The sequence below is a fragment of the Girardinichthys multiradiatus genome, chromosome 21, assembly GCF_021462225.1.
Source record: "Girardinichthys multiradiatus isolate DD_20200921_A chromosome 21, DD_fGirMul_XY1, whole genome shotgun sequence".
Classification (NCBI taxonomy): domain Eukaryota; kingdom Metazoa; phylum Chordata; class Actinopteri; order Cyprinodontiformes; family Goodeidae; genus Girardinichthys; species Girardinichthys multiradiatus.
Genome location: NC_061813.1, coordinates 34,237,959 through 34,264,120, shown reverse-complemented (window position 1 = coordinate 34,264,120; position 26,162 = coordinate 34,237,959). Strand labels below are relative to the sequence as shown.

Below are 26,162 nucleotides of genomic sequence, written 5' to 3'. Positions count from 1 at the left end.
TGGTGTCCCAGAGTTTTATTTTAACCAGAAACAAGAAAAACAAAGAAAACAAGGAAACAGAAAAGGGTGAAACATGAACACTTACATTGTAGAAACACAATTCTTCACAGTAAGTTACAGAAATATGAAAGATTTAAAAAAAACAGCAGATAAAAATGATGATAAATATATTATGACTTTCATGACAAAACTAACTGCATTGTACAGCTACACCTGACTTGCTTTGGTTTTCTTTTAGAACAAAAGAGTGAGTCAAACATGTGAACAATATCTTCCTAAAATGTATTTTTTATCTGCTTAAAATCTTTTAAAATAGATGGAGCACATCTGGGTTTTCAGCTTATTTAATTAAGACATTTAACGCAGGGACCTCCAACAGGTCATTTATTACTGTTACCCATTTTCAGCTGTCATTAACTCCCTGAAGTCTTTTTTTTAATAACCTCTCCTGAAGACCTCTGTAAAGTCTTCTCCGTTGGTTTTTGATAATAAAGAAACTCCAAACATTTTTTTCTTGTGAAGATTGTTACAATGACATCACAGAAAATACCTTCCGACCATCTTGGAAAACAAATGTCTAGTTGAGTACCCGTGGGTCACAACTATTACATTTTTCTTAGTGATATAAAATGCGGAAACAATTTTAGTGTAATATTTCTATTATTTGCCTGCTCAACAATACACCAAATACACAATATTTGAATAAAACAAAGTAGCCTGATTATTGTAGAAAATGGATCCGAAACATAAAAAAGGCGCTAGCATGTTTGTTCTGTTTAAAAAGAGGACCAAAACAAAAAACCCAGAATACAATGTCCCAAGTTCCAACCACAAAAGAGTCAATTGTTCTCAATTATTTTCATCTACATTTTTTGTGAGCCACAAAAAAGAAAGTGCTTCATCCAGCTGTTTACTAAATGGTTGTACCCAAGTCTGCTTTCGAGTAGAAGTCGCTGGATGTTTGGGGTCCTTTTTACTATTAAGTGGAACTAAACCCGATGTGAAAGCATAACCCCGCCCCCAGAGACATTTTGAAAAGGCCACCAAAGTGGGCGGTGCCAATATACACTGAGGGGCGTGGCCAAGTGAGGGGATGAGCAGAGGGGGTTAAGTGGGGTTGTGGTCAGGAGGGCGAGGGAAAGTGGCAGTTAGCTTAATTTGACATATTGAAACATGGACAGTGAACAGAGCGACGCTGATAGTTTCACCTCAGATAGATCTTTTCAGGTGGAGGGTTTTTTAACCCACTCGTCAGCGGAAGTTCAACCCTCGTAATTCCAACTCCTGCTTCAATACAGGGATGAGTGTCTGAAGATGGTTTTATAGACCAACGCGGGGCTGTGACGAAGACACAGGAAAATTCACCCAAAGAGGGCAGCACTAAGACGGGTTTAGGACAAATATTGTAGAAATGTAAAAAAATTGCACAGTAACATAAAGATAGCCAACTTGAGGCCCAGTTTATACAGTTTATCTACAAAAACCTTGATTTAGGGTTTAGTTTCACTTCAAATAAAAAAAAGGCAAAAAAAACATGTTTAATAAAAGATTAATGGCTTGTACTCGTACTCGTCGTCTTTCGCTTATCCGGGACCGGGTCACGGGGGCAGCAGACTCAGCAGAGACGCCCAGACGTCCCTCTCTCCAGACACCTCCTCCAGTTCCTCCAGGGGGAGCCCAAGGCGTTCCCAGGCCAGCCGAGAGACATAGTCCCTCCAGCGTGGCTTGTGTTTTTCCTTAAATTGTGGATTTCAAGATTTTAAATTGTTTGCATATTTTTTAAAGCTTTGCATCTGTGGAAAATGTATCCGCATTAATTTGAATCATGGTCGTAGTCAAGGCCGCACAAAATAATTTCGAGTGCCACAAATGCCCCTTGAATGAACTCACATCAGATGCTTCAGAGCAAATGTAGTCTTAAACATGGCTACCAAACATTTCATACATCAGTAATGTTGTCAGTAAAGCACACCAGTTTGGCTCCAGTAGAAAAAAAGGAAACATGGCTGATTTAACCAGCAAGGTGAGCATTTTCCTTTTTTCAATTTACATGTTAGAATGATATGAATCGTTATGCGTCACAACAACCACATTCCTCCATTTATTGATCCCAATGTGTGATAAAAAACAGAAAATTATGAAATGTTTAATCTCATTTGTTTGTCTCTGATTACTTCTGGTACAAAAATTATTTCCAGATTAAAAACAGTAAATGAGTAAATGACACCAAAATGTACTAAAATATTTCTAATGCTATCATTTATAGATGTTTGAGTGTTTTTAAGACATTTAGAGGTGCAGATAGTTTAACTGTTAACTTTTATTTGTGTCTTTAAAGAATCACAAGCATTCAAACTATGCTTAAACTTTCCTCTAAAATTCGAAGTTCACTTTGCGTTCCAGTAATTCTTTGATTTAATTAACTTCACTCCAAGCTGCACAGTAAATATAGGAGCCAGACACAAGACCGAGATATAAAACACGAAGCACAGAAACATGATAAAACCTAAAACCTCAACACCAAATACATTTTTGGCCCTGTATAATAATAATAATAATAATAATAAAAAACATGTATACCTGCTGTTTGACAGTTTAAGTTTGAAAAATATTCCAGAAAGTTTTTTTTATTGTTTCAGTGTTGATTTTTCACATAAAGAAATGCACAGAGAAAGGAAACATTTAGGCTCAAACATGAATTGTCTTTGGTTTACAGTGTTTTTAATCTAATGCCATACCCCTCTTCCTTCAGTTATACCCAGAATGCTTTTTAATTAGTATAAAAGTTGAAGACATTGTATAATTACATTAATATATAGATTATTTGATCAATATTGATAAACAGTGTTTTTATTGCATAATCCCTAAATAGTGGTCCTTTAAAGATTGATTCATTTAGGAGTTTTGCAATAAAACATTTAAAAAAATATTCCAAACTGATTAAAAATGGCTTTACTATCAAAATGTTTCAATTTTTTACCTAAAACATCCGTGTATCTGACAAGTTTAGATTTTTACCCGAACACGACTCACTTTTTCGCTGTTCCCTCATTGTATAAACTATTTTGGCAACGGCATCAGATATTACCACCCCTTTCAACTGACAGCTGGACCCTGGTTCAGGGCTTCAGAATGAGGTCAGAGGTCACCACACGCGGCAGGACTGCGCTCCTCGGTTCATGACCGACGACTGGGGACAGTTGAAGGCTTTCCGAAACTCCTCATAGTTGCTCATCACTCCGATGACTCTGGACGGTAACAGTAATGATAAAAGGGAAGTTTGAAGGGTACACTGAGTTACTTTTGTCTGCAAGGTTTCTGTACTCACCTGTATTTAGGAGGACTGTGAGCTCCACTATGGATCTGCTCTCTGGCTGCTTCTGGTCTGTATGAGTTACATCTAACCTGCAGGGTGGAAATATACTGAATTAAGTATTTAATTAACTCTGTGATTACACTATATTACAACAAGTATTTGCTAATCTGCCTTCACATACATTCGACCTTGAGCGACTTCCCATTCTTAAGCCATAAATCCTTTCTTCCAGAAAACTATTTGTGAGGTCAGACACTGGTGTTGGGCATGAAGAACTGGCTCACATGCTCCGCTCCAATTCACCCCAAAGGTGTTCTGTTTGGTTTAGATCAGGACTATGTGCTGACCAGTCAAGTTCTTCCATACCAAACTTGCTCATCCATGTCTTTATGGACCTTGGCTTGTACACTGGTGCAAAGGCATATTGGAAAAGGTGGGCCCATCCCAAACTGTTCCCACAAAGTTGGAAGCATGAAATTTTCCAAAATGTCTCGGTATGCAAAAGCATTAAGAGTTTCTTTCAATTTGTTATACTACTGTTAACAGTTGATAACATACACATGTGGCCATGAAAGTGGCTGTTCCACCTGAATTAAGAGATTTAGATGGTTGAGTGAATAGTTACTTTACTTGGACAGACAAAGGTTTAGTGACTGAATAAACATTTACATATCACATCATTGCAAAGGCACCATCATGTTATGAACTTAGAGCAGTACGATGTAACAAACTGCAATCTTACGATTTCAATATTTAGAATATCACAATCGCAAAGGGCTGCTTGGATGCAATATGGGGTTGGGTATAGTAGTTCAATGACTATGCATTAAAACTCTGGTTGTCCAGAATAAATACGGCCATTTGGATGGTCTTTGACCGTTCATAACACCCACACGTTAAGATCAGAAAGCTCCAGAAGAGTGAAGAGTGTAGGGTAATGTTTTGATGACTGAAAAGAAACACACTAATGAGGAAACTGTGGGTTTATCGCAATAAATATTGCATCGCAACATTTCACAATATTGTCCCCAAACACTACCACATCCTGAACTAGATTAACTAGCCGAGGACCAAACATGAATACATTCAAAGTCCTAACTATAACCTTTCTGTAAGCTTCATACTACACTAATTATTTAGAAATAACAATGTCCCTCCCCCAGCTTATATGTCTGTGTTTTTCAGAATAAACTGAATCGTGGCACATAATTGACACTGACAGAGTAGAAATGCTAAAATATATTAGGTGTAGTGTGTGTGTGTGTGTGTGTGTGTGTGCCCACATGTGCGTAGCTCAAGAAGAATAGCTGATTGTTGTTCAGTTCAACTCCTGGCAGTAGAGGCTCCTCCACGCCACCTCTGCTGTTGTCCACCCACCGCCTGTAGGCCTAAGCGCAAACAGAAAAAAAAACATCCACTCACCACGGCTGCCAAATGACGCTGGATAATTTGAGGCAGGAGTGACTAATCATAACAATTATGTATTTGATACACAACAGGTTCAAATGTCTGTACTTAAAGAGGTCTATTAAGCTCATATTGTCCTTGAAACACAAGTATTACCCTGAATGCTTCTCTTATTCCCCCGTTGTCTGCTATATTTTCAGCCAAGGTCCTCTTACCGCGCACCTTTAGAACAATGGACTCACATTAATCTGCACCTTGACTAAATTATTTTATAAGAAAGTTTGGTTCTGTTTACTTACATTTAGACCTGCTTCCTTCCAGTAGTATTCATTATACTGATCAATCATACACTGAGTTTTCTTGTTAAAGGCAGTTACAGATGAGTTACTCCACCACTGGTCCATATTACCATTTTTGTCATATTTGCGACCTTTTCAACATAAAAAAAAGAAAGAAAAAAATCACAACAAACCAAATGTGTAAGAACTCGCTTCGATTCGAAGTCATTTTGGCTCATTAGCTTTTACCGTTGTTGTCAAACCCATGAGTTAGCTCGTGTCCGACTATCACCCCGATGGCACCGTAACTTAAAGATCTAGAAACCACACAGATAAAAGTATTTAGCATCAAGAGGTCAAGAATAATGTGGGAAAGTAACATATTTAAGTGAAGTACCAAGAAAAAAATAACATTTAGAAAAAAAGAAGTAGTTTAAGAAATAAAACGTTTGACCATAACTTCATTTTAGCTGCCAAGCTGACCATTAAGATACAAGCAAGCATGTGGAGATTTGTTTAATAATTATTATTTAGTTCATATTAGGTTCCAATTTGAGGCCAGTCAGTTAAAATAAAGACTACAATACAAATGCAAAGCTTTTAGAAGTGTTGCTAGCATAGCATTACAGCATGTTCCTAGCAAGCTTGAAATGCACTTTCTAAACGATGAATGCTACAGAAAGCACCCTCAACAATTATTGGCATCCCTGAAAAAATATGCACAAAAACTCTATGATAAATATTTTCATTGCGATATTTAGACAAATCTTGACTAGGCTATACAAGATTAAATACTGAACATTTAAATCACAGTCTGTGAATTTTGAGTATTCAGCTTTTTATATTTTAGATGATTTGGAAACTCATCCTTTTTTCTGTATTCAATTCAATTCAGTTTTATTTATATAGCGCCAAATCACAACACATGTTGTCTCAAGGCACTTCACAAAAGTCAAGTACATACAGGTCCTTCTCAAAATATTAGCATATTGTGATAAAGTTCATTATTTTCCATAATGTAATGATGAAAATTTAACATTCATATATTTTAGATTCATTGCACACTAACTGAAATATTTCAGGTCTTTTATTGTCTTAATACAGATGATTTTGGCATACAGCTCATAAAAACCCAAAATTCCTATCTCACAAAATTAGCATATTTCATCCGACCAATAAAAGAAAAGTGTTTTTAATACAAAAAACGTCAACCTTCAAATAATCATGTACAGTTATGCACTCAATACTTGGTCGGGAATCCTTTGGCAGAAATGACTGCTTCAATGCGGCGTGGCATGGATGCAATCAGCCTGTGGCACTGCTGAGGTCTTATGGAGGCCCAGGATGCTTCGATAGCGGCCTTTAGCTCATCCAGAGTGTTGGGTCTTGAGTCTCTCAACGTTCTCTTCACAATATCCCACAGATTCTCTATGGGGTTCAGGTCAGGAGAGTTGGCAGGCCAATTGAGCACAGTGATACCATGGTCAGTAAACCATTTACCAGTGGTTTTGGCACTGTGAGCAGGTGCCAGGTCGTGCTGAAAAAATGAAATCTTCATCTCCATAAAGCTTTTCAGCAGATGGAAGCATGAAGTGCTCCAAAATCTCCTGATAGTTAGCTGCATTGACCCTGCCCTTGATAAAACACAGTGGACCAACACCAGCAGCTGACACGGCACCCCAGACCATCACTGACTGTGGGTACTTGACACTGGACTTCTGGCATTTTGGCATTTCCTTCTCCCCAGTCTTCCTCCAGACTCTGGCACCTTGATTTCCGAATGACATGCAGAATTTGCTTTCATCCAAAAAAGGTACTTTGGACCACTGAGCAACAGTCCAGTGCTGCTTCTTTGTAGCCCAGGTCAGGCGCTTCTGCCGCTGTTTCTGGTTCAAAAGTGGCTTGGCCTTGGGGAATGCGGCACCTGTAGCCCATTTCCTGCACACGCCTGTGCACGGTGACTCTGGATGTTTCTACTCCAGACTCAGTCCACTGCTTCCGCAGGTCCCCCAAGGTCTGGAATCGGCCCTTCTCCACAATCTTCCTCAGGGTCCGGTCACCTCTTCTCGTTGTGCAGCGTTTTCTGCCACACTTTTTCCTTCCCACAGACTTCCCACTGAGGTGCCTTGATACAGCACTCTGGGAACAGCCTATTCGTTCAGAAATTTCTTTCTGTGTCTTACCCTCTTGCTTGAGGGTGTCAATAGTGGCCTTCTGGACAGCAGTCAGGTCGGCAGTCTTACCCATGATTGGGGTTTTGAGTGATGAACCAGGCTGGGAGTTTTAAAGGCCTCAGGAATCTTTTGCAGGTGTTTAGAGTTAACTCGTTGATTCAGATGATTAGGTTCATAGCTCGTTTAGAGACCCTTTTAATGATATGCTAATTTTGTGAGATAGGAATTTTGGGTTTTTATGAGCTGTATGCCAAAATCATCCGTATTAAGACAATAAAAGACCTGAAATATTTCAGTTAGTGTGCAACGAATCTAAAATATATGAATGTTAAATTTTCATCATGACATTATGGAAAATAATGAACTTTATCACAATATGCTAATATTTTGAGAAGGACCTGTACATTCCAATTTATCCAAACCATTGAACACTGCAGTCAGATTCAGTTATTTATTCAAATTGGATAAAAAGTTTTTCTATCTAAGGAAACCCAGCAGATTGCATTGAGTCAGAGACTTGCAACAGTCACTCCTCCCGGATGAGCATGTAGAGACAGTGGACAGTCACTGGCGTTGACTTTGCAGCAATCCCTCATACTGAGCATGCATGTAGCGACAGTGGAGAGGAAAAACTCCCTTTTAACAGGAAGAAACCACCAGCAGAACCAGGCTCAGTGTGAGCGGCTATCTGCCACGACCGACTGGGGGTTAGAGAGAACAGAGCAGAGACACAAAAAGAACACAGAAGCACTGATCCAGGAGTACTTTCTATGGGAAGGAAAAGTAAATGTTAATGGATGTAGCTCCTTTAGTCGTTTCACCTAGAAAGAAAGAACAGATAAACTCTGAGCCAGTTTTCAAGGTTAAAGTCTGAAAGAGAGCACATATAATTAGTTACAGTAAAAGCTCAGTCAATCGCCACGTCTAGGAGAGAGAAAGGGTTAAACACTGAAAGACAGGGCTATGTGGATCATCGGTAGAGGGTGAGCATTAAGTTGTTGCCAGCAGAAGCTCAGACGATTCCCCTCTCCAGAAAGGCGTCACAGGTAGACACTAAGCCAGGCCAGGTGTAGCTTCTAGGAAGAGAAAAGAGAGAACAAAGTTAAAAGCTGAAATAACAGCAAATAATGAAAAATTGGAGAGTAGTGTGAGAATGTAGCGAAGAGGGTGAAAGTGGTCGTTATGTCCTCCAGCAGCCTAAGCCTATAGCAGCATAACTACACAGATAGTTTCAGTTCAGATTATTTAGTTAAACGGTGCTTATTTACAACAATGTCGTCTCAAGGAACCCCACAAAGGGTCCCAATGATGGTCATGGTTATACTAAAAACCACAAGGATTGGGGATACCTCTCTCTGTCAGACTGATTATAACCATTGGAAAAGAGAAGGGGTCATACAGGTAGCAGAAATGGAGTGTGTGTTTGCACCTCAACCATAACTGAGCCGGTTTAGGCTAAACCTGACTCCCCCTTACTCCATCCAACAGGGAGGGAGGAAGGCTCCCTCCCTGATAACCTAAGCCACTCTACGTATAAGCTTTATCAAAAAGGAAAGTTTTAAGCCTAGCCTTAAAAGTAGACAGGGTGTCTGCCTCACGGACCAAAACCGTCAGCTGGTTCCACAGGAGAGGAGCCTGATAACTAAAGGATCTGCCTCCCATTCAACTTCTAGAGACTCTAGGAACCACCAGTAAACCTGCAGTCTGAGAACGAAGTGCCCTTTTAGGAACATATGTTATATTCAAGAATTATCTGTCCTTACTTTGAAAATGATAAAACCATTTTCAGACCATTCAACCCTATGTACTATTTATTAAACTAACTTATTTACTATTTAGAAATCAATGTACAAAATAAACCAGTCTTATATTACTAAAATCAATTTTGGAAAACGTTTATTACATTTCTGGTCTGCGACATACATTACAAAATTAGAAATCAATTTGTTGGCACTGATTTCCAGTTTGCTTACTGGTCTGACAAGCTGATTGTGAATTCTAAAGAATAAGTGTAAAAATAGTATGTAAAGTCAAAGTTTTATGTTAATCCCATTAAAGAGAATGTTTACATAAATCAACTTTCAAAGCTGATATAAATAAAAGTATTTCACTACTTGAAGACAAGGATGGTAGGAGGCTTTTCTATTTTTTTTAACTGTCGTTTTGGGTTCCTTGCAGCAGCAAGTATGAAATTTTACACTCTGGACAGGTCAGATTTTCTATTAGAAGCTCATGTCATGAAAATTCAGCAATTACTTTTACTGAGTAAAGCGTGAGGAGGCAACTCTGTGGTCTGCTAGCAGAGCATGTCAGATTTATTTAACCTCACCTTGGATACTCCCTTCCCCAGAAGAAGGGCTTTTGAAGCTCTCCAGCAGGGAATCCTGCAAAAATATATAAAAATGCATTTTTACTAAACACTCTACACTCTACCTGTGGTTTTGTCCAGATAGTCTCTATAGATTTTTAAAGTCAGATCATTTCACCCCCTGATGATAGAGACCTTTCAAATTCAGGAAAGGGATATAAATATAGTTAACTATGTTTTTATTTAACTTGGTCTAGACCCTTATTTACAATCTGTCAGGACAATGTGTCTGGTGAGACAAATATCTCCCTTAATAAGCGTTTTTCTTTAACCGCATCACATCTTACTGATTTGATTTGTGGATGAACTGTAGAAGGCATTCACGGTGGTTGGGTTTGTAAACCATCTGAGAAAAGAAAAACAAAGTATACACAATAAAGTGTGTCAGGTAGGATGTAAAACAACTAAAATAATCATGTCGCTAGTAGAGACTCACTCTGTGCGTGGGACGCTCCTTCGAAGCCAGGAGATGTCTGACTGGGCAATAAATTTCAGTGTCTGCATCACGTTGCCATAGTAATCCTTTTCATTGAACTCTAGCTAAAACGGACAGAAATGCAAAAAGAGACTGTTAACTTTTCACAAGATGAGCAAAATGGAAAAAACAGCTTACTTTATTACTGTTTTTACTAATTAGGGAAAGTTTATTTATGTTTTGGATTTATAATTGCTTAACATAAAAAAAGCAAGTGCGGTTAATGTCAGATGCCACTTTATGTGGCTGTTTAAATTTAGTCCATAATTCACACTAGTTTTCTGACGTGCTTTGTAGTTTTTAGCATCACTGAGTCTAGATGAATGCTAATGACTAACTTTGCAGTTTTAGGACCAAAAACAGAACGTCTTTTGACCCATCCACTCAGTGATGTGGACACACTTACTCTGTAATTATAAAGGAATGTGGTTGTGTTGTGGGTCACTAGTTGTGTGTCATTAGCATAGATATAGTAAAATATGTTATAATATTTTACAATTTGAGCTACAGGGGAGCATGGAGCAGTTTAAAATAAAAGCTGTGCAAGGATGGAGCCCTGAGGAACTCCGTTGGATCTCTGTTTGCTCTCATTCATAACTGATTTGATTTTAACCAATCATTTTTTATTATTAAACATAAACAAAATAATCATAATTACACATCATTCATTTGTGTGTTACAAACCTGTTTTAAATCTTCAGTGAGGTAGGTATCATTCAAAATAAACTCTGGGTACCCAACCTTAGCCAGGACTGCGTGAGCCTTGAGAAAGAAACACAAGCCTTAAACATGTTTGCATATTAAAGGATGTGGAAAATTCTGAACAGCTGACCTTGAGGGTAAATAATGTATTGATTTAAACATCTCTAAAATAAAAAATACTTAAAGTGTCTTGGAAATCTAGACAGCAGTTTTACATGAAACCCATTGAGAGATATAAAGAGACAGTTTTCTACTACATTAACTAAAACTTTTGGTTTGGCTTTTGGTTCAACGTGAAATCACTGAATGAATTTCACCAACTCAACTGAAAACAACTAAGGTTTTAACATCAAAAAGGTTTTTTTGGATGAAACTTTAACACACAAAATCTAAAAATAACACTTGTGATTTTTGACACAAAAAGGAAGTAGTTTCACATATTCTAATTCATAGAATAAACAAACATGTGAATTTAGGTAACCAGTAGTTAAAATATATCACATGTTCAGAACCAGTGAAAGATTTACTGTGCTAGTAGCACCACAACAACCAAAACTATTTAATAAAAAAATCCACATGAATGTACTGTATAAAAATACCCTGACAACCCATTTGCTCTCTTAACTGGTAACCAACTATTTTAATCTCCGCCCCACAACATCCTTCATGTGGAACTATTAAAGCTTTGGACATCAGCCTGGAAGTTAAAGCTTGGGTACCAATGGGTCTTCCAACCAGACAATGACCAAAAGCAGTGAGTCAAATAAGTTACAAAGTGGGTTACAGTAAGTGTGTGAACTGGGCAACCTACAAACCTGTCTCAGATACACCGGTTCTCTCTGGAGCGATGGGCCAAAATTCTAGCAAACAAGTGTTACCATTTCTGCTACCTGTACGACCCCTTCGCTTTTCCGAGGCTTATAATCAGTCTGACAGAGAGAGGTTCCCCCAATCCTTGTGGTTTTTAGTATAACAATGACCACCAGTGGGCTCTACATGGACAAACTATCAGTTTATTATTTTACTTAGTACCCCTACACATAGCCCATTCTAAAATGGCCAAACTCTAACACTCAGTCGTTTATTCTAACCTCCCCAACAACCCCGCACCATTCCAAACCCTTTGTAAAGTGCCTTGAGACGACATGTGTTGTGAATTGGCGCTATATAAATAAAACTGAACTGAACTGAAGTGTTAGAAGCTCATGGAAGAATAACCAAAACATTTTAAAAGGTAATTCTGGACTGTTTGTGTTTAATGTTTCTTACCTTTTCTATGGCTTTCATCTTTGTTTGTTGATCCATCCAATCATTTTCCTTCTCCAGCATGTTGATAAAAGCCCACCGAATCCCCTCAATTAGCTCTTCCATCTGAGACATGCAAAACATTAATGTGCAACACAGAAAAATAAACGTATGCTGTGTCAATAAAAGGCAGGGATAGCATTTCACTGCATCCCATTAAACAACTTCAACAGATCAGGAACCATGTGTTTCTTGTCCTCCTGGAAGTGTGTGTCGATAAAGAGGCGCCCAGTGGCATAAACCAGGGAGTTCTCAACGTAGTTAACACACTTATCCCAGCGTGGAGTCAGAGAGGTAGTTCCTGTGGTGACCTGGTGGGGGTGCCAGAGTCAGAGGTGCAAGTTAACATTTCTACTTTTTAAAACACTAATCTTTATTTCTAAGCAGAGTTCAGAATGTAGCAACTCAGCTTGAACATCTTCATAAGGAGGACGACACAAGGTACTTCATAATTTTAAAGTAAAGGCAAAGCTTGCATGGTTTTCAAACATTTTCAGCTTGGCATGTGGTGTGCATATGTATTAAGACAACCTGACAACTATTAGGCAAGGCAAGTTTATTTATATAGCACATTTCAGTTGCAAGACAATTTAAAGTGCTGTACGTGAAAAATAAGAAAAAGAGACATAATAGGAAAAGTACATTGCAGTGGCATAAAGGTAATGAAAAAATTAAAGAATAAAAAATGAATAATTAAAAAGATAATAATAACAAATAAATAAAAAATTAATGATAAAATGATTGAAAAGAAATTGAAAAATGAAAACGTAACTAATAATGTTTAGATAGTGCAGTCAAAGGCTACTCTAAACAAATAAGTTTTTTATCTTGATTTAAAGCAATGTAGGGTTTCAGCGCTTTTACCGTTTTCTGGGAGTTTATTCCAGATTAGTGGAGCATAAGAACTAAAAGCTGCTTCTCCATGTTTGGTTCTGGTTCTGGGCATGCAGAGTAGATTTGAGCCAGAAGACCTGAGAGTTCTGGATGGTTGATACACTTACAACAAGTCTGTAATGTATTTTGGTGCTAAGCCATTCAGTGATTTATAGACTAACAGAAGTATTTTAAAGTCTATTCTCTGAGCTACAGGGAGCCAGTGTAGGGACTTTAGAACCGGGGTGATATGCTCCACTTTCTTAGTTCTAGTGAGCACTATTATTAGTTCAATCCTGGTCTGAATCTGGCTTTTATCTCAGTTACAAAAAGAAACCAACTGATGAGGGAAACCCATAAGAAGTCTTTGATGCCAGTACGCCACAAGCCATATAGGGCATGGAGCAAACATGTGAAAGAAGGTGCTCCGGTCAGATGAGACAGAAGACCCCATGGTGAAACCTGGTGGTGGTAGCATCATGCTGGGGAGATGCTGCAGGGGAGTCTGGATAGAACTAAATACAGAGCTATCTTTGAGGAACACATTTAGAAGCAAAATATCTAAGACTGGCATGAAGGTTATTCTTCTAGCAGAAGAACAACGTTAAACCTACAGCTAGAGCTACGATAGATAGATTTAGATCAAAGCATTCATGTGTTAGGACGGCCCAATCAAAGTCCAAACCTGCATCCGAATGAGAACATGTGACAAGACCTGACTTCATCTTGATTCTTTATCCAATGTGACTGAACTTAAGATATTTTGCAAAGAATGGGCAAAAATTCCAATCTCCAGATGTGTAAAGCTGGTAGAGACATACCCTAAAATATTTCAGCTGAAACTGCAGAAAAAGGTGATTTTACAAAGTATTGACCATTGGGGGCTGAGAAAAAAATTTCAGATTTCTATTTGTTGAACATTTTAAAATCGTGCATCATTTTCCTTCTGTTTTACAATTATGAACTATTTTGTATAGAAGTTTAGATAGAAATTTAAAGTTAAATAAGATAAGGTACGAAACGTTTTAAGGGGTGTGAATACTTATGTAGGGTAGATTATTTCATGGCCATATATTTAGCAAAGTCCTGGCTAGGTTGTAGCCGTCCCTTTTTTCGTTCTGTAATATTTTCATTCATAACTTTCAATGTTGATGGGGTCTGAGGTTAAAACTAAACAAAAGCAAAATATTGTCTTTAGCTAACAAAAGTTCCAGCTTATGCAGCTGCATTTTCTGCGTGTGCTTTATTGTTGGAGAAAAGCATCGTCCTGCCCCTGCAACCCTGCATGGGTTAAGCTGTTAAAAATGTATGAATAATTGAAACAGACTGAAATGTGGTTGTTGTGCAAATTATTTCTTCTTCGTGCATCCCGCAGTTTAGTTTAACTGAAAACTATGTAGTGCAGTTTTATCAGCCATCTACTGACCAGGCAGATAGAGCCATCTATTGGTGGGTCCAGGTATCGCATTATGTTAGACATGCTGGTTAACTGGAAGGATGATGGAGTATCAATTAAATTAGAGACTTAATAAACAAGAAATCTAAATGTAGTTTTGTGTTTTCTGTAAAAATGAAGCATTTGGCAACAACTGAAAAAAATAAGTTCTTCCAGGCTTCCATGAAACCAGTAGAGGGCAACTCCAGGTCTACAGGGTGGTGCCATGGCAGTTTTAGATGTGTTTCTGCCCCAAAACAGCTAATTTAAATGACTAGACTGTCAGTCTGTCATGAAGTTCTACAGGACGCTGCAAATGACCCGGTTCTTTTAAGAAGGTCTGTTCAATCAAAAAAAACATCTAAAACATGAAAGACCCCGGCCTACAAGGACTGGAACTGTCAACACCTTCAATGATCCACACCACAGTTGCCTATTTTTATGACTACAAAACATGTATCTACAAAATGAAAATGCTGTATGCTGTTTACAATTCAACTAAGCTACAATTTAAGTAAATTCACAGATATGCAGAGAGTACAAACCCGAGCAAAGTCGAGGTATCTGTAGAGAAAACGACGACTCAGAGTGGTGATCTTAGAAAAGACTGTCCGCCACTGGATGTAGTTAGCTACTGTCCTAAAGAGACAGAGAATGATTATTGAAGCCTGAATTTAAAATAAATGATGAAATACTTACAAGAGAATAGACTCCTCAGGGCCGTGTGGGTCGGCTCTGATGCCGCATGTATGTGTGCACTTACACAGCTTACTTTGTTGACCTAACGTTGCTCAACATGTTCCCAAACACAACTGACTGAGTAGGAAAACAACTTTCTTACTGATAAAGTTTACTGTACGGCTATAGTAGACATAGACTGCTGGTGGACACACTTCACACTTGTCATGTTACAGATCACCAAACAAGTTATATATTTATACTAATATTAGGCAGAGATAGCTGAGGAAATACAAACTAGGCACTGAGCAGACAGGAAATGGGCTGGAGAAAGGAGGAAGACATGCGGCAAAAGTCAATGGGCCAGGACTCGAATCTATGACAGCCACGCCGAGGACCAAGGCATCCTTACATGGGTCGCACGCGGGAGAGAAAGTAGTTTTAAATTCTTGCCGGTACTTAGGGGCGGAGCTAGAGGGGAGTGCTGTGGAGGCACTGGGGGGATATATATAGATATATAGATATCTATATATCTATAAATCTATATACAGATATATATAGATATATATATATATATAAAACGTGTGTGTGTTTTAATTGTTACTCTCATCTGTGGCCCCCTCGAGATCTCTCTCTCTGTCTCTCTCAGCAAAGTCCAAACTCAAACTAATTAAAACATATTATTTTAAGCCATTCTTCTTGCAGGATAGTGGCCAGGTCACTTCGTGATACTGGTGGAGGAAAACGTTTCCTGACTCGCTCCTCCAAAACACCCCAAAGTAGCTCAATAACATTTAGATCTGGTGACTGTGCAGGCCATGGGAGATGTTCAACTTCACTTTCATGTTCATCAAACCAATCTTTCACCAGTCTTGCTGTGTGTATTGGTGCATTGTCATCCTGATACAGGGCACCACCTTCAGGATACAATGTTTGAACCATTGGATGCACATGGTCCTCAAGAATGGTTCGGTAGTCCTTGGCAGTGATGCGCCCATCTAGCACAAGTATTGGGCCAAGGGAATGCCATGATATGGCAGCCCAAACCTTCACTGATCCACGCGATGCTTCACTCTGGGCATGCAACCGTCTGGGAGGTACGCTTCTTTGGGGCTTCTCCACACCGTAACTCTCCCGGATGTGGGGAAAACAGTAAAGGTGGACTCATCAGAGAACAATACATGTTTCACATTGTCCACAGCCCAAGATTTGTGCTCCTTGCACCAGTGAAACCGACGTTTGGCATTGGCATGAGTGACCAAAGGTTTGGCTATAGCAGCCCGGCTGTGTATATTGACCCTGTGGAGCTCCCGACGGACAGTTCTGGTGGAAACAGGAGAGTTGAGGTGCACATTTAATTCTGCCGTGATTTGGAGCAGCCGTGGTTTTATGTTTTTTGGATACAATCCGGGTTAGCACCCGAACATCCCTTTCAGACAGCTTCCTCTTGCGTCCACAGTTAATCCTGTTGGATGTGGTTCGTCCTTCTTGGTGGTATGCTGACATTACCCTGGATACCGTGGCTCTTGATACATCACAAAGACTTGCTGTCTTGGTCACATATGCGCCAGCAAGACGTGCACCAACAATTTGTCCTCTTTTGAACTCTGGTATGTCACCCATATTGTTGTGTGCATTTCAATATTTTGAGCAAAACTGTGCTCTTACCCTGATAATTGAACCTTCACACTCTGCTCTTACTGGTGCAATGTGCAATCTATGAAGACTGGCTACCAGTTTTACTTGGGGAATTGTAAAGGAGGTCTGTCAATATACACTGCTCAAAAAAATAAAGGGAACACTTAAACAACACAATATAACTCCAAGTAAATCAAACTTCTGTGAAATCAAACTGTCCACTTAGGAAGCAACACTGATTGACAATCAATTTCACATCCTGTTGTGCAAATGGAATAGACAACAGGGGGAAATCTTTGGCGATTTGCAAGACACACTCAATAAAGGAATGGTTCTGCAGGTGGGGACCACAGACCACTTCTCAGTATCTATGCTTTCTGGCTGATGTTTTGGTCACTTTTGAATGTTGGTGGTGCTTTCACACTCGTGGTTCATGAGACGGACTCTACAACCCACACAAGTGGCTCAGGTAGTGCAGCTCATCCAGGATGTCACATCAATGCGAGCTGTGGCAAGAAGGTTTGCTGTGTCTGTCAGCGTAGTGTCCAGAGCCTGGAGGCGCTACCAGGAGACAGACCAGTACACCAGGAGACGTGGAGGAGGCCGTAGGAGGACAACAAACCAGCAGCAGGACCGCTACCTCTGCCTTTGTGCAAAGAGGAACAGGAGGAGCACTGCCAGAGCCCTGCAAAATGACCTCCAGCAGACCACAAATGTGCATGTGTCTGCACAAACGGTTAGAAACCGACTCCATGAGGATGGTATGAGGGCCCGACGTACACAAATGGGGGTTGTGCTCACAGCCCAACACCGTGCAGGACGCTTGGCATTTGCCAGAGAACACCAGGATTGGTAAATTCGCCACTGGCGCCCTGTGGTCTTCACAGATGAAAGCAGGTTCACACTGAGCACATGTGACAGACGTGACAGAGTCTGGAGACACCATGGAAAGCGATCTGCTGCCTGCAACATCCTTCAGCATGACCAGTTTGGCAGTGGGTCAGTAACGGTGTGGGGTGGCATTTCTTTGGAGGGCTGCATGGCCCTCCATATGCTCGCCAGAGGTAGCCTGACTGCCATTAGGTACCGAGATGAGATCCTCAGACCCCTTGTGAGACCATATGCTGGTGCGGTTGGCCCTGGGTTTCTCCTAATGCAGGACAATGCTAGACCTCATGTGGCTGGAGTGTGTCAGCAGTTCCTGCGAGGTGAAGACATCGAAGCTATGGACTGGCCCGCCTGTTCCCCAGACCTGAATCCAATTGAGCACATCTGGGACATCATGTCTCGCTCCATCCACCAACATCACATTGCACCACAGACTGTCCAGGAGTTGGTGGATGCTTTAGTCCAGGTCTGGGAGGAGATCCCTCAGGAGATCATCCGCCGTCTCATCAGGAGCATGCCCAGGTGTTGTAAGGAGGTCATACAGACACGTGGAGGTCACACACAATACTGAGCCTCGTTTTGACTTGTTTTAAGGACATTACATCAAAGTTGGATCAGCCTATAGTTTGTTTTTCCACTTTAATTTTGTGTGTGACTCCAAATCCAGGCCTCCATTGGTTAATAAATTTGATTTCCATTGATGATTTTTGTGTGATTTTGTTGTCAGCATTTTCAACTTTGTACAGAACCAAATATTCAATGAGAATATTTCATTCATTCAGATCTAGGATGTGTTATTTGAGTGTTCCCTTTATTTTTTGGAGCTGTTTATATATATTTCTGTTGTTAAAGAACTGCCATGTATAAAACAATGATACGCTATTTTCTGATGCATAACTTTTCATCTTCAGTTTACGTCTTTTCTTTTGAATAAATAAGTTATTGTTCTCTGCATTGTGGTCAAGTTTTGATTTCATTTAAATAAAAACTTTGACAATTCGGCTGTTTTCGTGTTTTTTATTTAAAAGTCTGTAGATGGTAAGTGATTTATTGTTCGTACTGTCCTAATGCAAGCGGCGTTTTTTTTATGTCTGTGCACCACCTGTGTAAAATCTCCCAGTCCATTAAATCGAACGCACCGATCTCCTTGGCAACCGCTCTGTTAGGAGGTAAGCGCGCATGCGCTCTCGTGTATTGTATGTGAAATCTCTGGTCGTAAGCGGTGTTTTCGAGGTGTACTGTGTTGTTGTAATTCAGCAAAATAACATGAAATACAACTAGTTTCTCTCCCTTTGCTTTTAACTGGGGTATTTAGCAGCGAGCAAACAGACATTAAACGTAGCGGTGCTTGTTTTAAAGGCTGGCCGTTCATAAAAGCCTCAAGCTCTGAGGGGAGAGAAGTAAAGCAAGAGCATTGAGGCTCCAGCATAGCAGAACAGTTCAGAAACTATTTGGAATGAGGGGAAATAGCTACATTTATAAACAGATTAAGTCGTGTTTTAGACTGCCTATTGGTAGCGGATCTGATGTTCTGTGTGCTTGTGAAATTTTGCAGCCGTAACTGGTTCTAGATGACGGCTTCATAGCAGACAGCCGTTCTTCCGTCTTCCCAGTACTGCGTACTGGCGCAGAATCTTTTAGTGGTACACAGTACTGGACCGTACTGGCTCACTTTCACCCCTGGTTGCAGGCTTAACTCCTGCACTACCGCCTTGGCCCAAAATATTTAGTTTTTAAATGATGATATGTTTTATTAAAGGGAAAAAATCAATCCTAAACACCCTGGTCCTGTGTGAGAGAATATAATTGCCCTTTTTGTGAATAATCACATATTATTTGCAACTAACCACATTATTTAGTCCAATTTTGCATGTCACTCCCAGGGCAGATCACATCTAACAAAGCAGTGGTAGCACTATTGCTCCAGCTTCCTCCAAAAACATGACTGTTGAATCTAAGCCATTTCTACGATTTAGGGACACCTTGAGGCCACCTTGAAAGCAATTATCCACCAATGGAGAAAACATGGAACAAAATTACCAAAATTACTTCAAGAACATACCAGAGTCATCCAGACGGACACAAAAGAACCCAGAGCAACTTCACTTGCCTTAAGATCAGAGTTCACAATTCAATTATACGAAAGACACTGGGCAAAGTAGTATCCATGGGAGAGTTGCCAAGGGGAACATCACTCATCACTGTTTGCTAAAAGCCCCTTAGAGTGGAACTTTCTGAAATGTGTGCGTCTCACCACATCTGTAATAAAATTAGTCCGAAAAAGAACATCATAACGACAGTTTGAGATTGTGGGACATTTTTTTCCACATAGGGTCAGGTTGGTTTAAAAAGCTTTCCCATGATAAATGAAAACATCATTTGGAAACAAAATTTTGTAGTTGCTCCAATTATCTTTGTCAGATATTTATTTTTTGTTTCATGTTGTGAAGCATCAAAAAAAGCAAAAACAGAAGTAGATATCTGTTCACCTAAAAAGATATCCACCTAAACAATTGTACATACATTAAAGGCTGGATGTTTCTAATTCTTTCGGTGTGAGATTCTGCTACTAAAATACAAGATTAATTTACAAGATTAATTGTCTTTCAAAAGAAGAGTTAGCGACACGCCTAGCTAGGTACATGCTAATGATGCTAAGCTTACAACAGCTCATAAAGTTTTTTATTTCCTTTTCCTCTGTTTTGTTTGGTTTTGCTTTATTTATTATCTTTGCCTTTACTTTAACATCTTGCCATCAGGGCTAACATCACTATGTTCCAAATAACAGTTACTTAAAAAAGAAACATCTCCTCATGCTAGCCGCTGTCATGTAGCCTTATTGTCATCACGGAGCTCTCCAGGAATCGATATTTTACAGTGCAGGTCCATCCACAAACCAAAGTGCACATTCAGTTTGTAAACAGATCTGACGCTGGTTTAGACGGGCATCAACTCTGCATCCTCCTTTAACCTGGAAAGGAATGAAGAAACTACAACAGGTTTGCTTCTAAAAGCTGAAACGAGTTTCTGTTTATATATGTCTACTGTCCACTATTTCCCAAAACTGACATTTTATTAGCCGTGTTTACATTCTGCATTCTCAGTCAAAGCTGAATTTACATTTCCTTGGTTATTTATCCGTAAAAACTACTAAAGTTGGAGTGTCCTTGTGTACTGAATGTTGTTTAAATAACGTGGTAAGAAAATGAAATATTTTGCATGTTTTTCAGGTGTTGGAACCTGGAATCTGTGCTGTTGATGAGCTTCATGAGGTCCTTGAAATACTTTGGTGTTCTGACGATGACGGGCTCAGAGGACGAAATAGAGAGACTTGGATCATCTTTAGACTCAACCACAGCCTTTACAAAACCAAGCCAATCAAACTAGAAAGACAAGAACATACAAACATTTGTTACACAATATATATATGTACACTGGTAGGAAGAACAAAACTACAAAGAAAGTACATACATTTATGACAAAAATTAAGGAAAAAGACACAGCTAAATTAAGAAGGGGTGAACCAGGTGTACTTAAAATGAGAAAGAGTAAAATAAAGACAAAAATGTTTAAAAGAGTACAAAAGTTAAAGTCAAGAATAGTCCCCAGGCACTGCCCAGGAAAGAAACTAAGCTAAACAGATAAGCACTGGCTTAGATGTACTTTCCATGGAAAAGAAAAAAAATAAATAAAGTTATTTCACTGAAAATTACAGCATCATCAATTGCTCTGTCAGGAAAGAGACAGAGAAAAACAATGAATTGAGCTGTAATTTATATTTCCCGTTTTCTTGTGTTTTATTAATTTGGTTCTAGTTGTTTAGATGCAAACTGCATAACATTTAGGCTGTTATGTATTTTGGGGGAATTTCCATTTTACATGCCTTTTAAACTATATAGATACAATCCATGTCCATTCGGCATTTATGCCATTGACTCCTATTCAAACATACAAACACCTTTTTGTGAATACATTACTATTGCAATTTGTTTTCTTTGTTAACATTCTTTCACTCTATAGCGTTATAATTCCTTGAAAATGTGATGTCTTGTTTTCCACTACATAAAGATATTTTATGCACTGTAAAGCTACAAATATGCATATATCAGATAAAAAAATTTACTTTTTTCACAAAAATTGAAAACTGATTAGACCACTGTTGCTACATTTTTTATACACTCAGCCTCAAATAATACCCACAAAAAATCATATCTGAATATATGGTGTGAAAAAAACCCAATTTGACTAGTTAAATCTTCGGAAAATTCCTCAATATTTGCTACGTATGGTGAGAATGACATTCAGAAAAATTATGTTGATACATAATTACATGAGGTCTAGCATTGTTTTTCTGTTAAACAGTATAAAACATTGATTATAATCAGTTGTGATGCCACTCCCGGGCTTGGTTGGTAAGTAATCCAATTAACCAATCAGACAAACCTTACTTTTTGTGTTTTTTGCATTCAGGAGTAAACATTCAGAAAATTACTATATATTTTTTCTAGTACATGGTGAAGACTGAAGTTCAAAAAGGTGTTAGTAAAAGAAATATTTGGGGAATAAATTTAGATAAATCATTTTGTTGCATGTGGAGAACAAAATGAAGGGACTCCAGACAGTTAATGGTTTTGCAGGTGGGTTTTCCAATACATTACCTGTGGCATGGAGCGCTGCAAGCGAGAAAGACTGTATCTGTTGTACATGTTCTCACTGGTACGGTTTTCATAGGGAATCAGAATCTGCAGATACAACAAGACAACTTGTTTTACAACTATTTTTTATGAAAACTGCTGGACGATCAGCACAATTTAAAGTTTATGCTGCTTTTTAAAGTGTCTGTGACATCAAATTTTCATGATAAATCCACTTACATTTATGGGAAGGAAACATTGATAAAAAATTTTCAAAAGTAAATTCATGCCACTTAAATGAACAGTTGTTAAGATATATGGACATAAATTTCACTAAAAAGGCATTTCAAGAATACTCATTTGCGATTTTGTTGCGCTCTTTTATGACGTCAAGGGGTTCCCCATCACATAAACTGACTGCTGCTACAATGGCAGCAACACAGACAGTAGTGAAGAATCTGATGTTTCTTCAGATAAATTTCAGTCACTATCAGAGACAAAGAAGTGTTCTTACCTGCTGAGCTTTGAATCGTTTAGCAACAACAGCACCAACCTTTTCTTTGGCGATCTTTTCACATCAGATGCTCTAAACAACGTGGCTATAGCATCTGCTTCAACATTCTCTTTCATCTGTCAGACTTCCTGACCCCTGACATCATTTCTCTTGCGAATTCAGAAGTTTCTTGTTCGAAGCAGTTTGCTGAAATGTCCTCCAATCACAACTGGCTGTGCTTGGTGAGACCAGCCCATCTGTTCCTCATCAGTTTTCCAACTCTGATCCAGGAAGCTCTGATCCTCTTTGCTTCAGGAAAGTAGTGCAGAATAACGGCTGCTGTCGTAGTGTTGCTGCCACCACCAGCAATGCACAAATTTCTTAATATTAACGCTGTTTTTAACGCAACTTGGCATCTACCTGAACAGTTTATCATTGACGCTAACACAATGAATAACTGGAGAATTCCCTGTGGATGTCACTTCAGGGCGACTTTGGACTTGCAAAACTTTACAATGACATATGCTTATTTTGTGTCACAATTGTCTTTTATTGTGCCTTTAATCCTAATATCATGTCAATTGCCCAATTCCTTCAATATATATTGATGTTTTCTCTCAATTTCTGCAGTGTCACAGGCACTTTAATGAGCTCATAAATCTCAGATTTATTCAGTTGATCTGTATTTTGTTTTTACATGAGCAATTTTGGTCTCAAAGTCAAGAGCCTTTTCCATCTGGGCCTTAGCTGCTTGCTTTGGGGCACCCAACATGACAGCCATGTCCACCATCAGACTCAGCAATGCAGCTCGGTTCTGGAGAGAGAGAGAGGGAGAGACACAAGGGGAGAAGACGGAAAACAGAAAAGATATTTGTAAGACTTAAAAAGACGTAGCTTATTAGTCATCTAACGGGGCCTCACATCTGTACTCCCTCAGTGTTGTACTGTCTTAAAAAGTATTTTGTTCTAAGTGGCAAACAATATGTTTTTCTGTTAGTCAATGGAAAGAAAAACAAGGAAATACTGTGTTTGGTTGTAGACTATGGTAAACCCTTAGCAAGATGAACAAAATATTAGTCAGAAACTAACCTCCTGAGCAGCGGAAGTGTTGGTGGTGTAGTCCTCCTTTGAAAAAAGAGACAAGGAAGCCTGATCGAGCTACGGGAACAGAAAAAACAGAAAAAAACGCCTTAATGTTCTGTTTTTTTCTGCTTATCTAAGTTTTGCTGCAGCAATACATATTTGTTTAGCTGGATCATTAAGCACTGATTCTAGATTTGCATAAAATGAGGAACTGATCCAGTGATTCAAATAGCTGCAGCCTGTATTAGCTCAAACTCTGAATATCATTTACTCTATCTGCATCTAAGTCTAAGTTTAATTCACAAAGCACATAACATTGATTTTAGATTTATCTCAGACATACTGCTTGATGTCATCAAAAAAAAAAAAAAAACAGTAACATAACACAAACAATGAAAGACAAAAAGTAACTCAAAAAGCAATTCAACTAAGCCTTACATTTTTTTTTAAAAACACTCATTATCTGTTCCAGTGTTTCCAGAAGCCTGAAGAATGCCATGTGTTTAGTCTTATTACAATCAAATATTATAATATTCCTTGAATGGAGCAGATGAATTCATACATAAAGTTCAGTGAGGTGTAAAAGATGAAAACATTACTAAAAAACTTACAATTATGTAACAGACATGAACATATATGTTCATGTCTGTTACATAATTACATGTATATATTTATGTATATACACAGAGACACACATATCTTGATGGCTATTCAGGTTAGGGACATTTATCAAATATTACTGGGGTGCGTATGTAACATTTTCTTTTTTTTACTTTTTTAAACAAAATATTGAACCATGTTTTATTATAGGTGCATCCAGTTCGGATGTATCATTGATGTAACATCAATGTTAAGAATAAGTCTATGTAAACTTCTCTTGGCCAGAACAACGTTTCACAAACAGTGCTGGTCTTTGACTGTTGTACCATTTTTACCCTGACTGTCATTTACATAAAAACACATAATTATTGGGAGCTGATTGGTGAATATCTGACCTTAATGATGTAATACGAGGAGTTTTTGTCATCAGGGGAGATGTACAGGCGAATAAGGACGCTCTTACTGTGCTGGTTCCTTATCTCTGCTAACGTCTTCAAGAGACTCCACTGACTCTGTGACCACTGGTACTCCCCACCAAGCTCATCCCCCACCACAGGCCACCGAAACTCAGGCTGTCTGAGCATTTTTAGCAGAGGTCTGGTGTCCAGTTCTTCCAGTATGCCTTCATATGGAAATAATATGTATAATGTTAAAACAGAATAGACCTTTGGCTTTCTTTTATAGTTTATACCATTACTGACTTAGCTTTTAATGAGGGCTACCTGTCGTTTTTCATCTCCAAAGACAAAGATCAGCTCATACTACAACCCTGGCAAAAGTTATGGAGTCACTAAATGTTGGTAAATGAATTAGTTCTTAATTTGCATTTTAAAAACAAACACCTGCACAAGTCTAACCATGCAAATGAGTCTAGAATAAAAAGAGTACTTAATAAGCTGTAGCAGAGGTTTGAGTGAAAAGGAAACATGGCTCCATTCGAAACAATAAAAATCCTTAGAAAACTCCTACAAGAAGGTAAATCAAAAATGAGAGGAAGAATTGGGACCAGTGGAAACCTGGATTAATGTAAAAGGGAGGAATCCAGAAAGACCAGAAAAAAATATCGATGGATTAATGAAAAATACAGGTAAACTAATGAAAAATCTAGGTATGTTCTGTAGATGAAAAATACAGGTAGACCAAAATAAAACTTGGTAGATCAATGAAAAAATTTGGTATGGTATGTGAAACAAATGTAGTCTGTCACAGCTTTCTTTTGTTTTTCCTCTTTGCTACACTTAAATGTTTCACCACCAAACAGGTATTAATATCAGACAAAAATGTTGAATATATAAAGCTTTCAAATATTTATTTATTTACTAAAGTTAAAAAGCTATTCAAACAAACCTGACCCTCTGGTTAAATTATAAATGTACTAGCGATGCTTGATATATCAGCATTGATATCGGCCCGATAAGTAAAACTGGATCAATATTAATAACCAATATTTATTACCATCTTGGTGCTGTTTGTGTTTCTGGAGGAGGAGGGGAGGGGCCACGTGATATTTGTTTGGTCATGTGACAGTGATGGTGCTGCAGTGCAGGACTGTAGGATGTGTAACTAAAGCAGAGAAGCAATGTCAGCAGTGTGGTCGTTTTTTCACAGTGTTGAAAGGGTAGTAAGATACAGGTCCTTCTCAAAATATTAGCATATTGTGATAAAGTTCATTATTTTCCATAATGTCATGATGAAAATTTAACATTCCTATATTTTAGATTCATTGCACACTAACTGAAATATTTCAGGTCTTTTATTGTCTTAATACGGATGATTTTGGCATACAGCTCATGAAAACCCAAAATTCCTATCTCA

General features: G+C 38.6%; 1 protein-coding gene across 1 annotated transcript in view; it reads right to left on the bottom strand.

Moving 5' to 3' along the window:
• phex (phosphate regulating endopeptidase homolog, X-linked) overlaps window positions 1-26,162 on the bottom strand; it is a 40,164-nt gene continuing 14,002 nt past the window's right edge. Inside the window, exons 5-22 of the mRNA XM_047350325.1 lie at window positions 24,743-24,969; window positions 23,754-23,822; window positions 23,362-23,478; window positions 22,196-22,279; window positions 20,778-20,920; window positions 14,879-14,972; window positions 12,208-12,336; window positions 11,990-12,091; window positions 10,703-10,780; window positions 9,980-10,083; window positions 9,831-9,889; window positions 9,505-9,559; window positions 5,251-5,318; window positions 5,023-5,153; window positions 4,880-4,945; window positions 4,600-4,704; window positions 3,329-3,405; window positions 1-3,248 (exon numbers count right to left, since the gene is read on the bottom strand). Of these exons, the coding sequence (XP_047206281.1) occupies window positions 3,146-3,248; window positions 3,329-3,405; window positions 4,600-4,704; window positions 4,880-4,945; window positions 5,023-5,153; window positions 5,251-5,318; window positions 9,505-9,559; window positions 9,831-9,889; window positions 9,980-10,083; window positions 10,703-10,780; window positions 11,990-12,091; window positions 12,208-12,336; window positions 14,879-14,972; window positions 20,778-20,920; window positions 22,196-22,279; window positions 23,362-23,478; window positions 23,754-23,822; window positions 24,743-24,969 (1,811 nt within the window). The 3' untranslated portion in view covers window positions 1-3,145. The remainder of the gene's footprint in view (window positions 3,249-3,328; window positions 3,406-4,599; window positions 4,705-4,879; window positions 4,946-5,022; window positions 5,154-5,250; window positions 5,319-9,504; window positions 9,560-9,830; window positions 9,890-9,979; window positions 10,084-10,702; window positions 10,781-11,989; window positions 12,092-12,207; window positions 12,337-14,878; window positions 14,973-20,777; window positions 20,921-22,195; window positions 22,280-23,361; window positions 23,479-23,753; window positions 23,823-24,742; window positions 24,970-26,162) is intronic.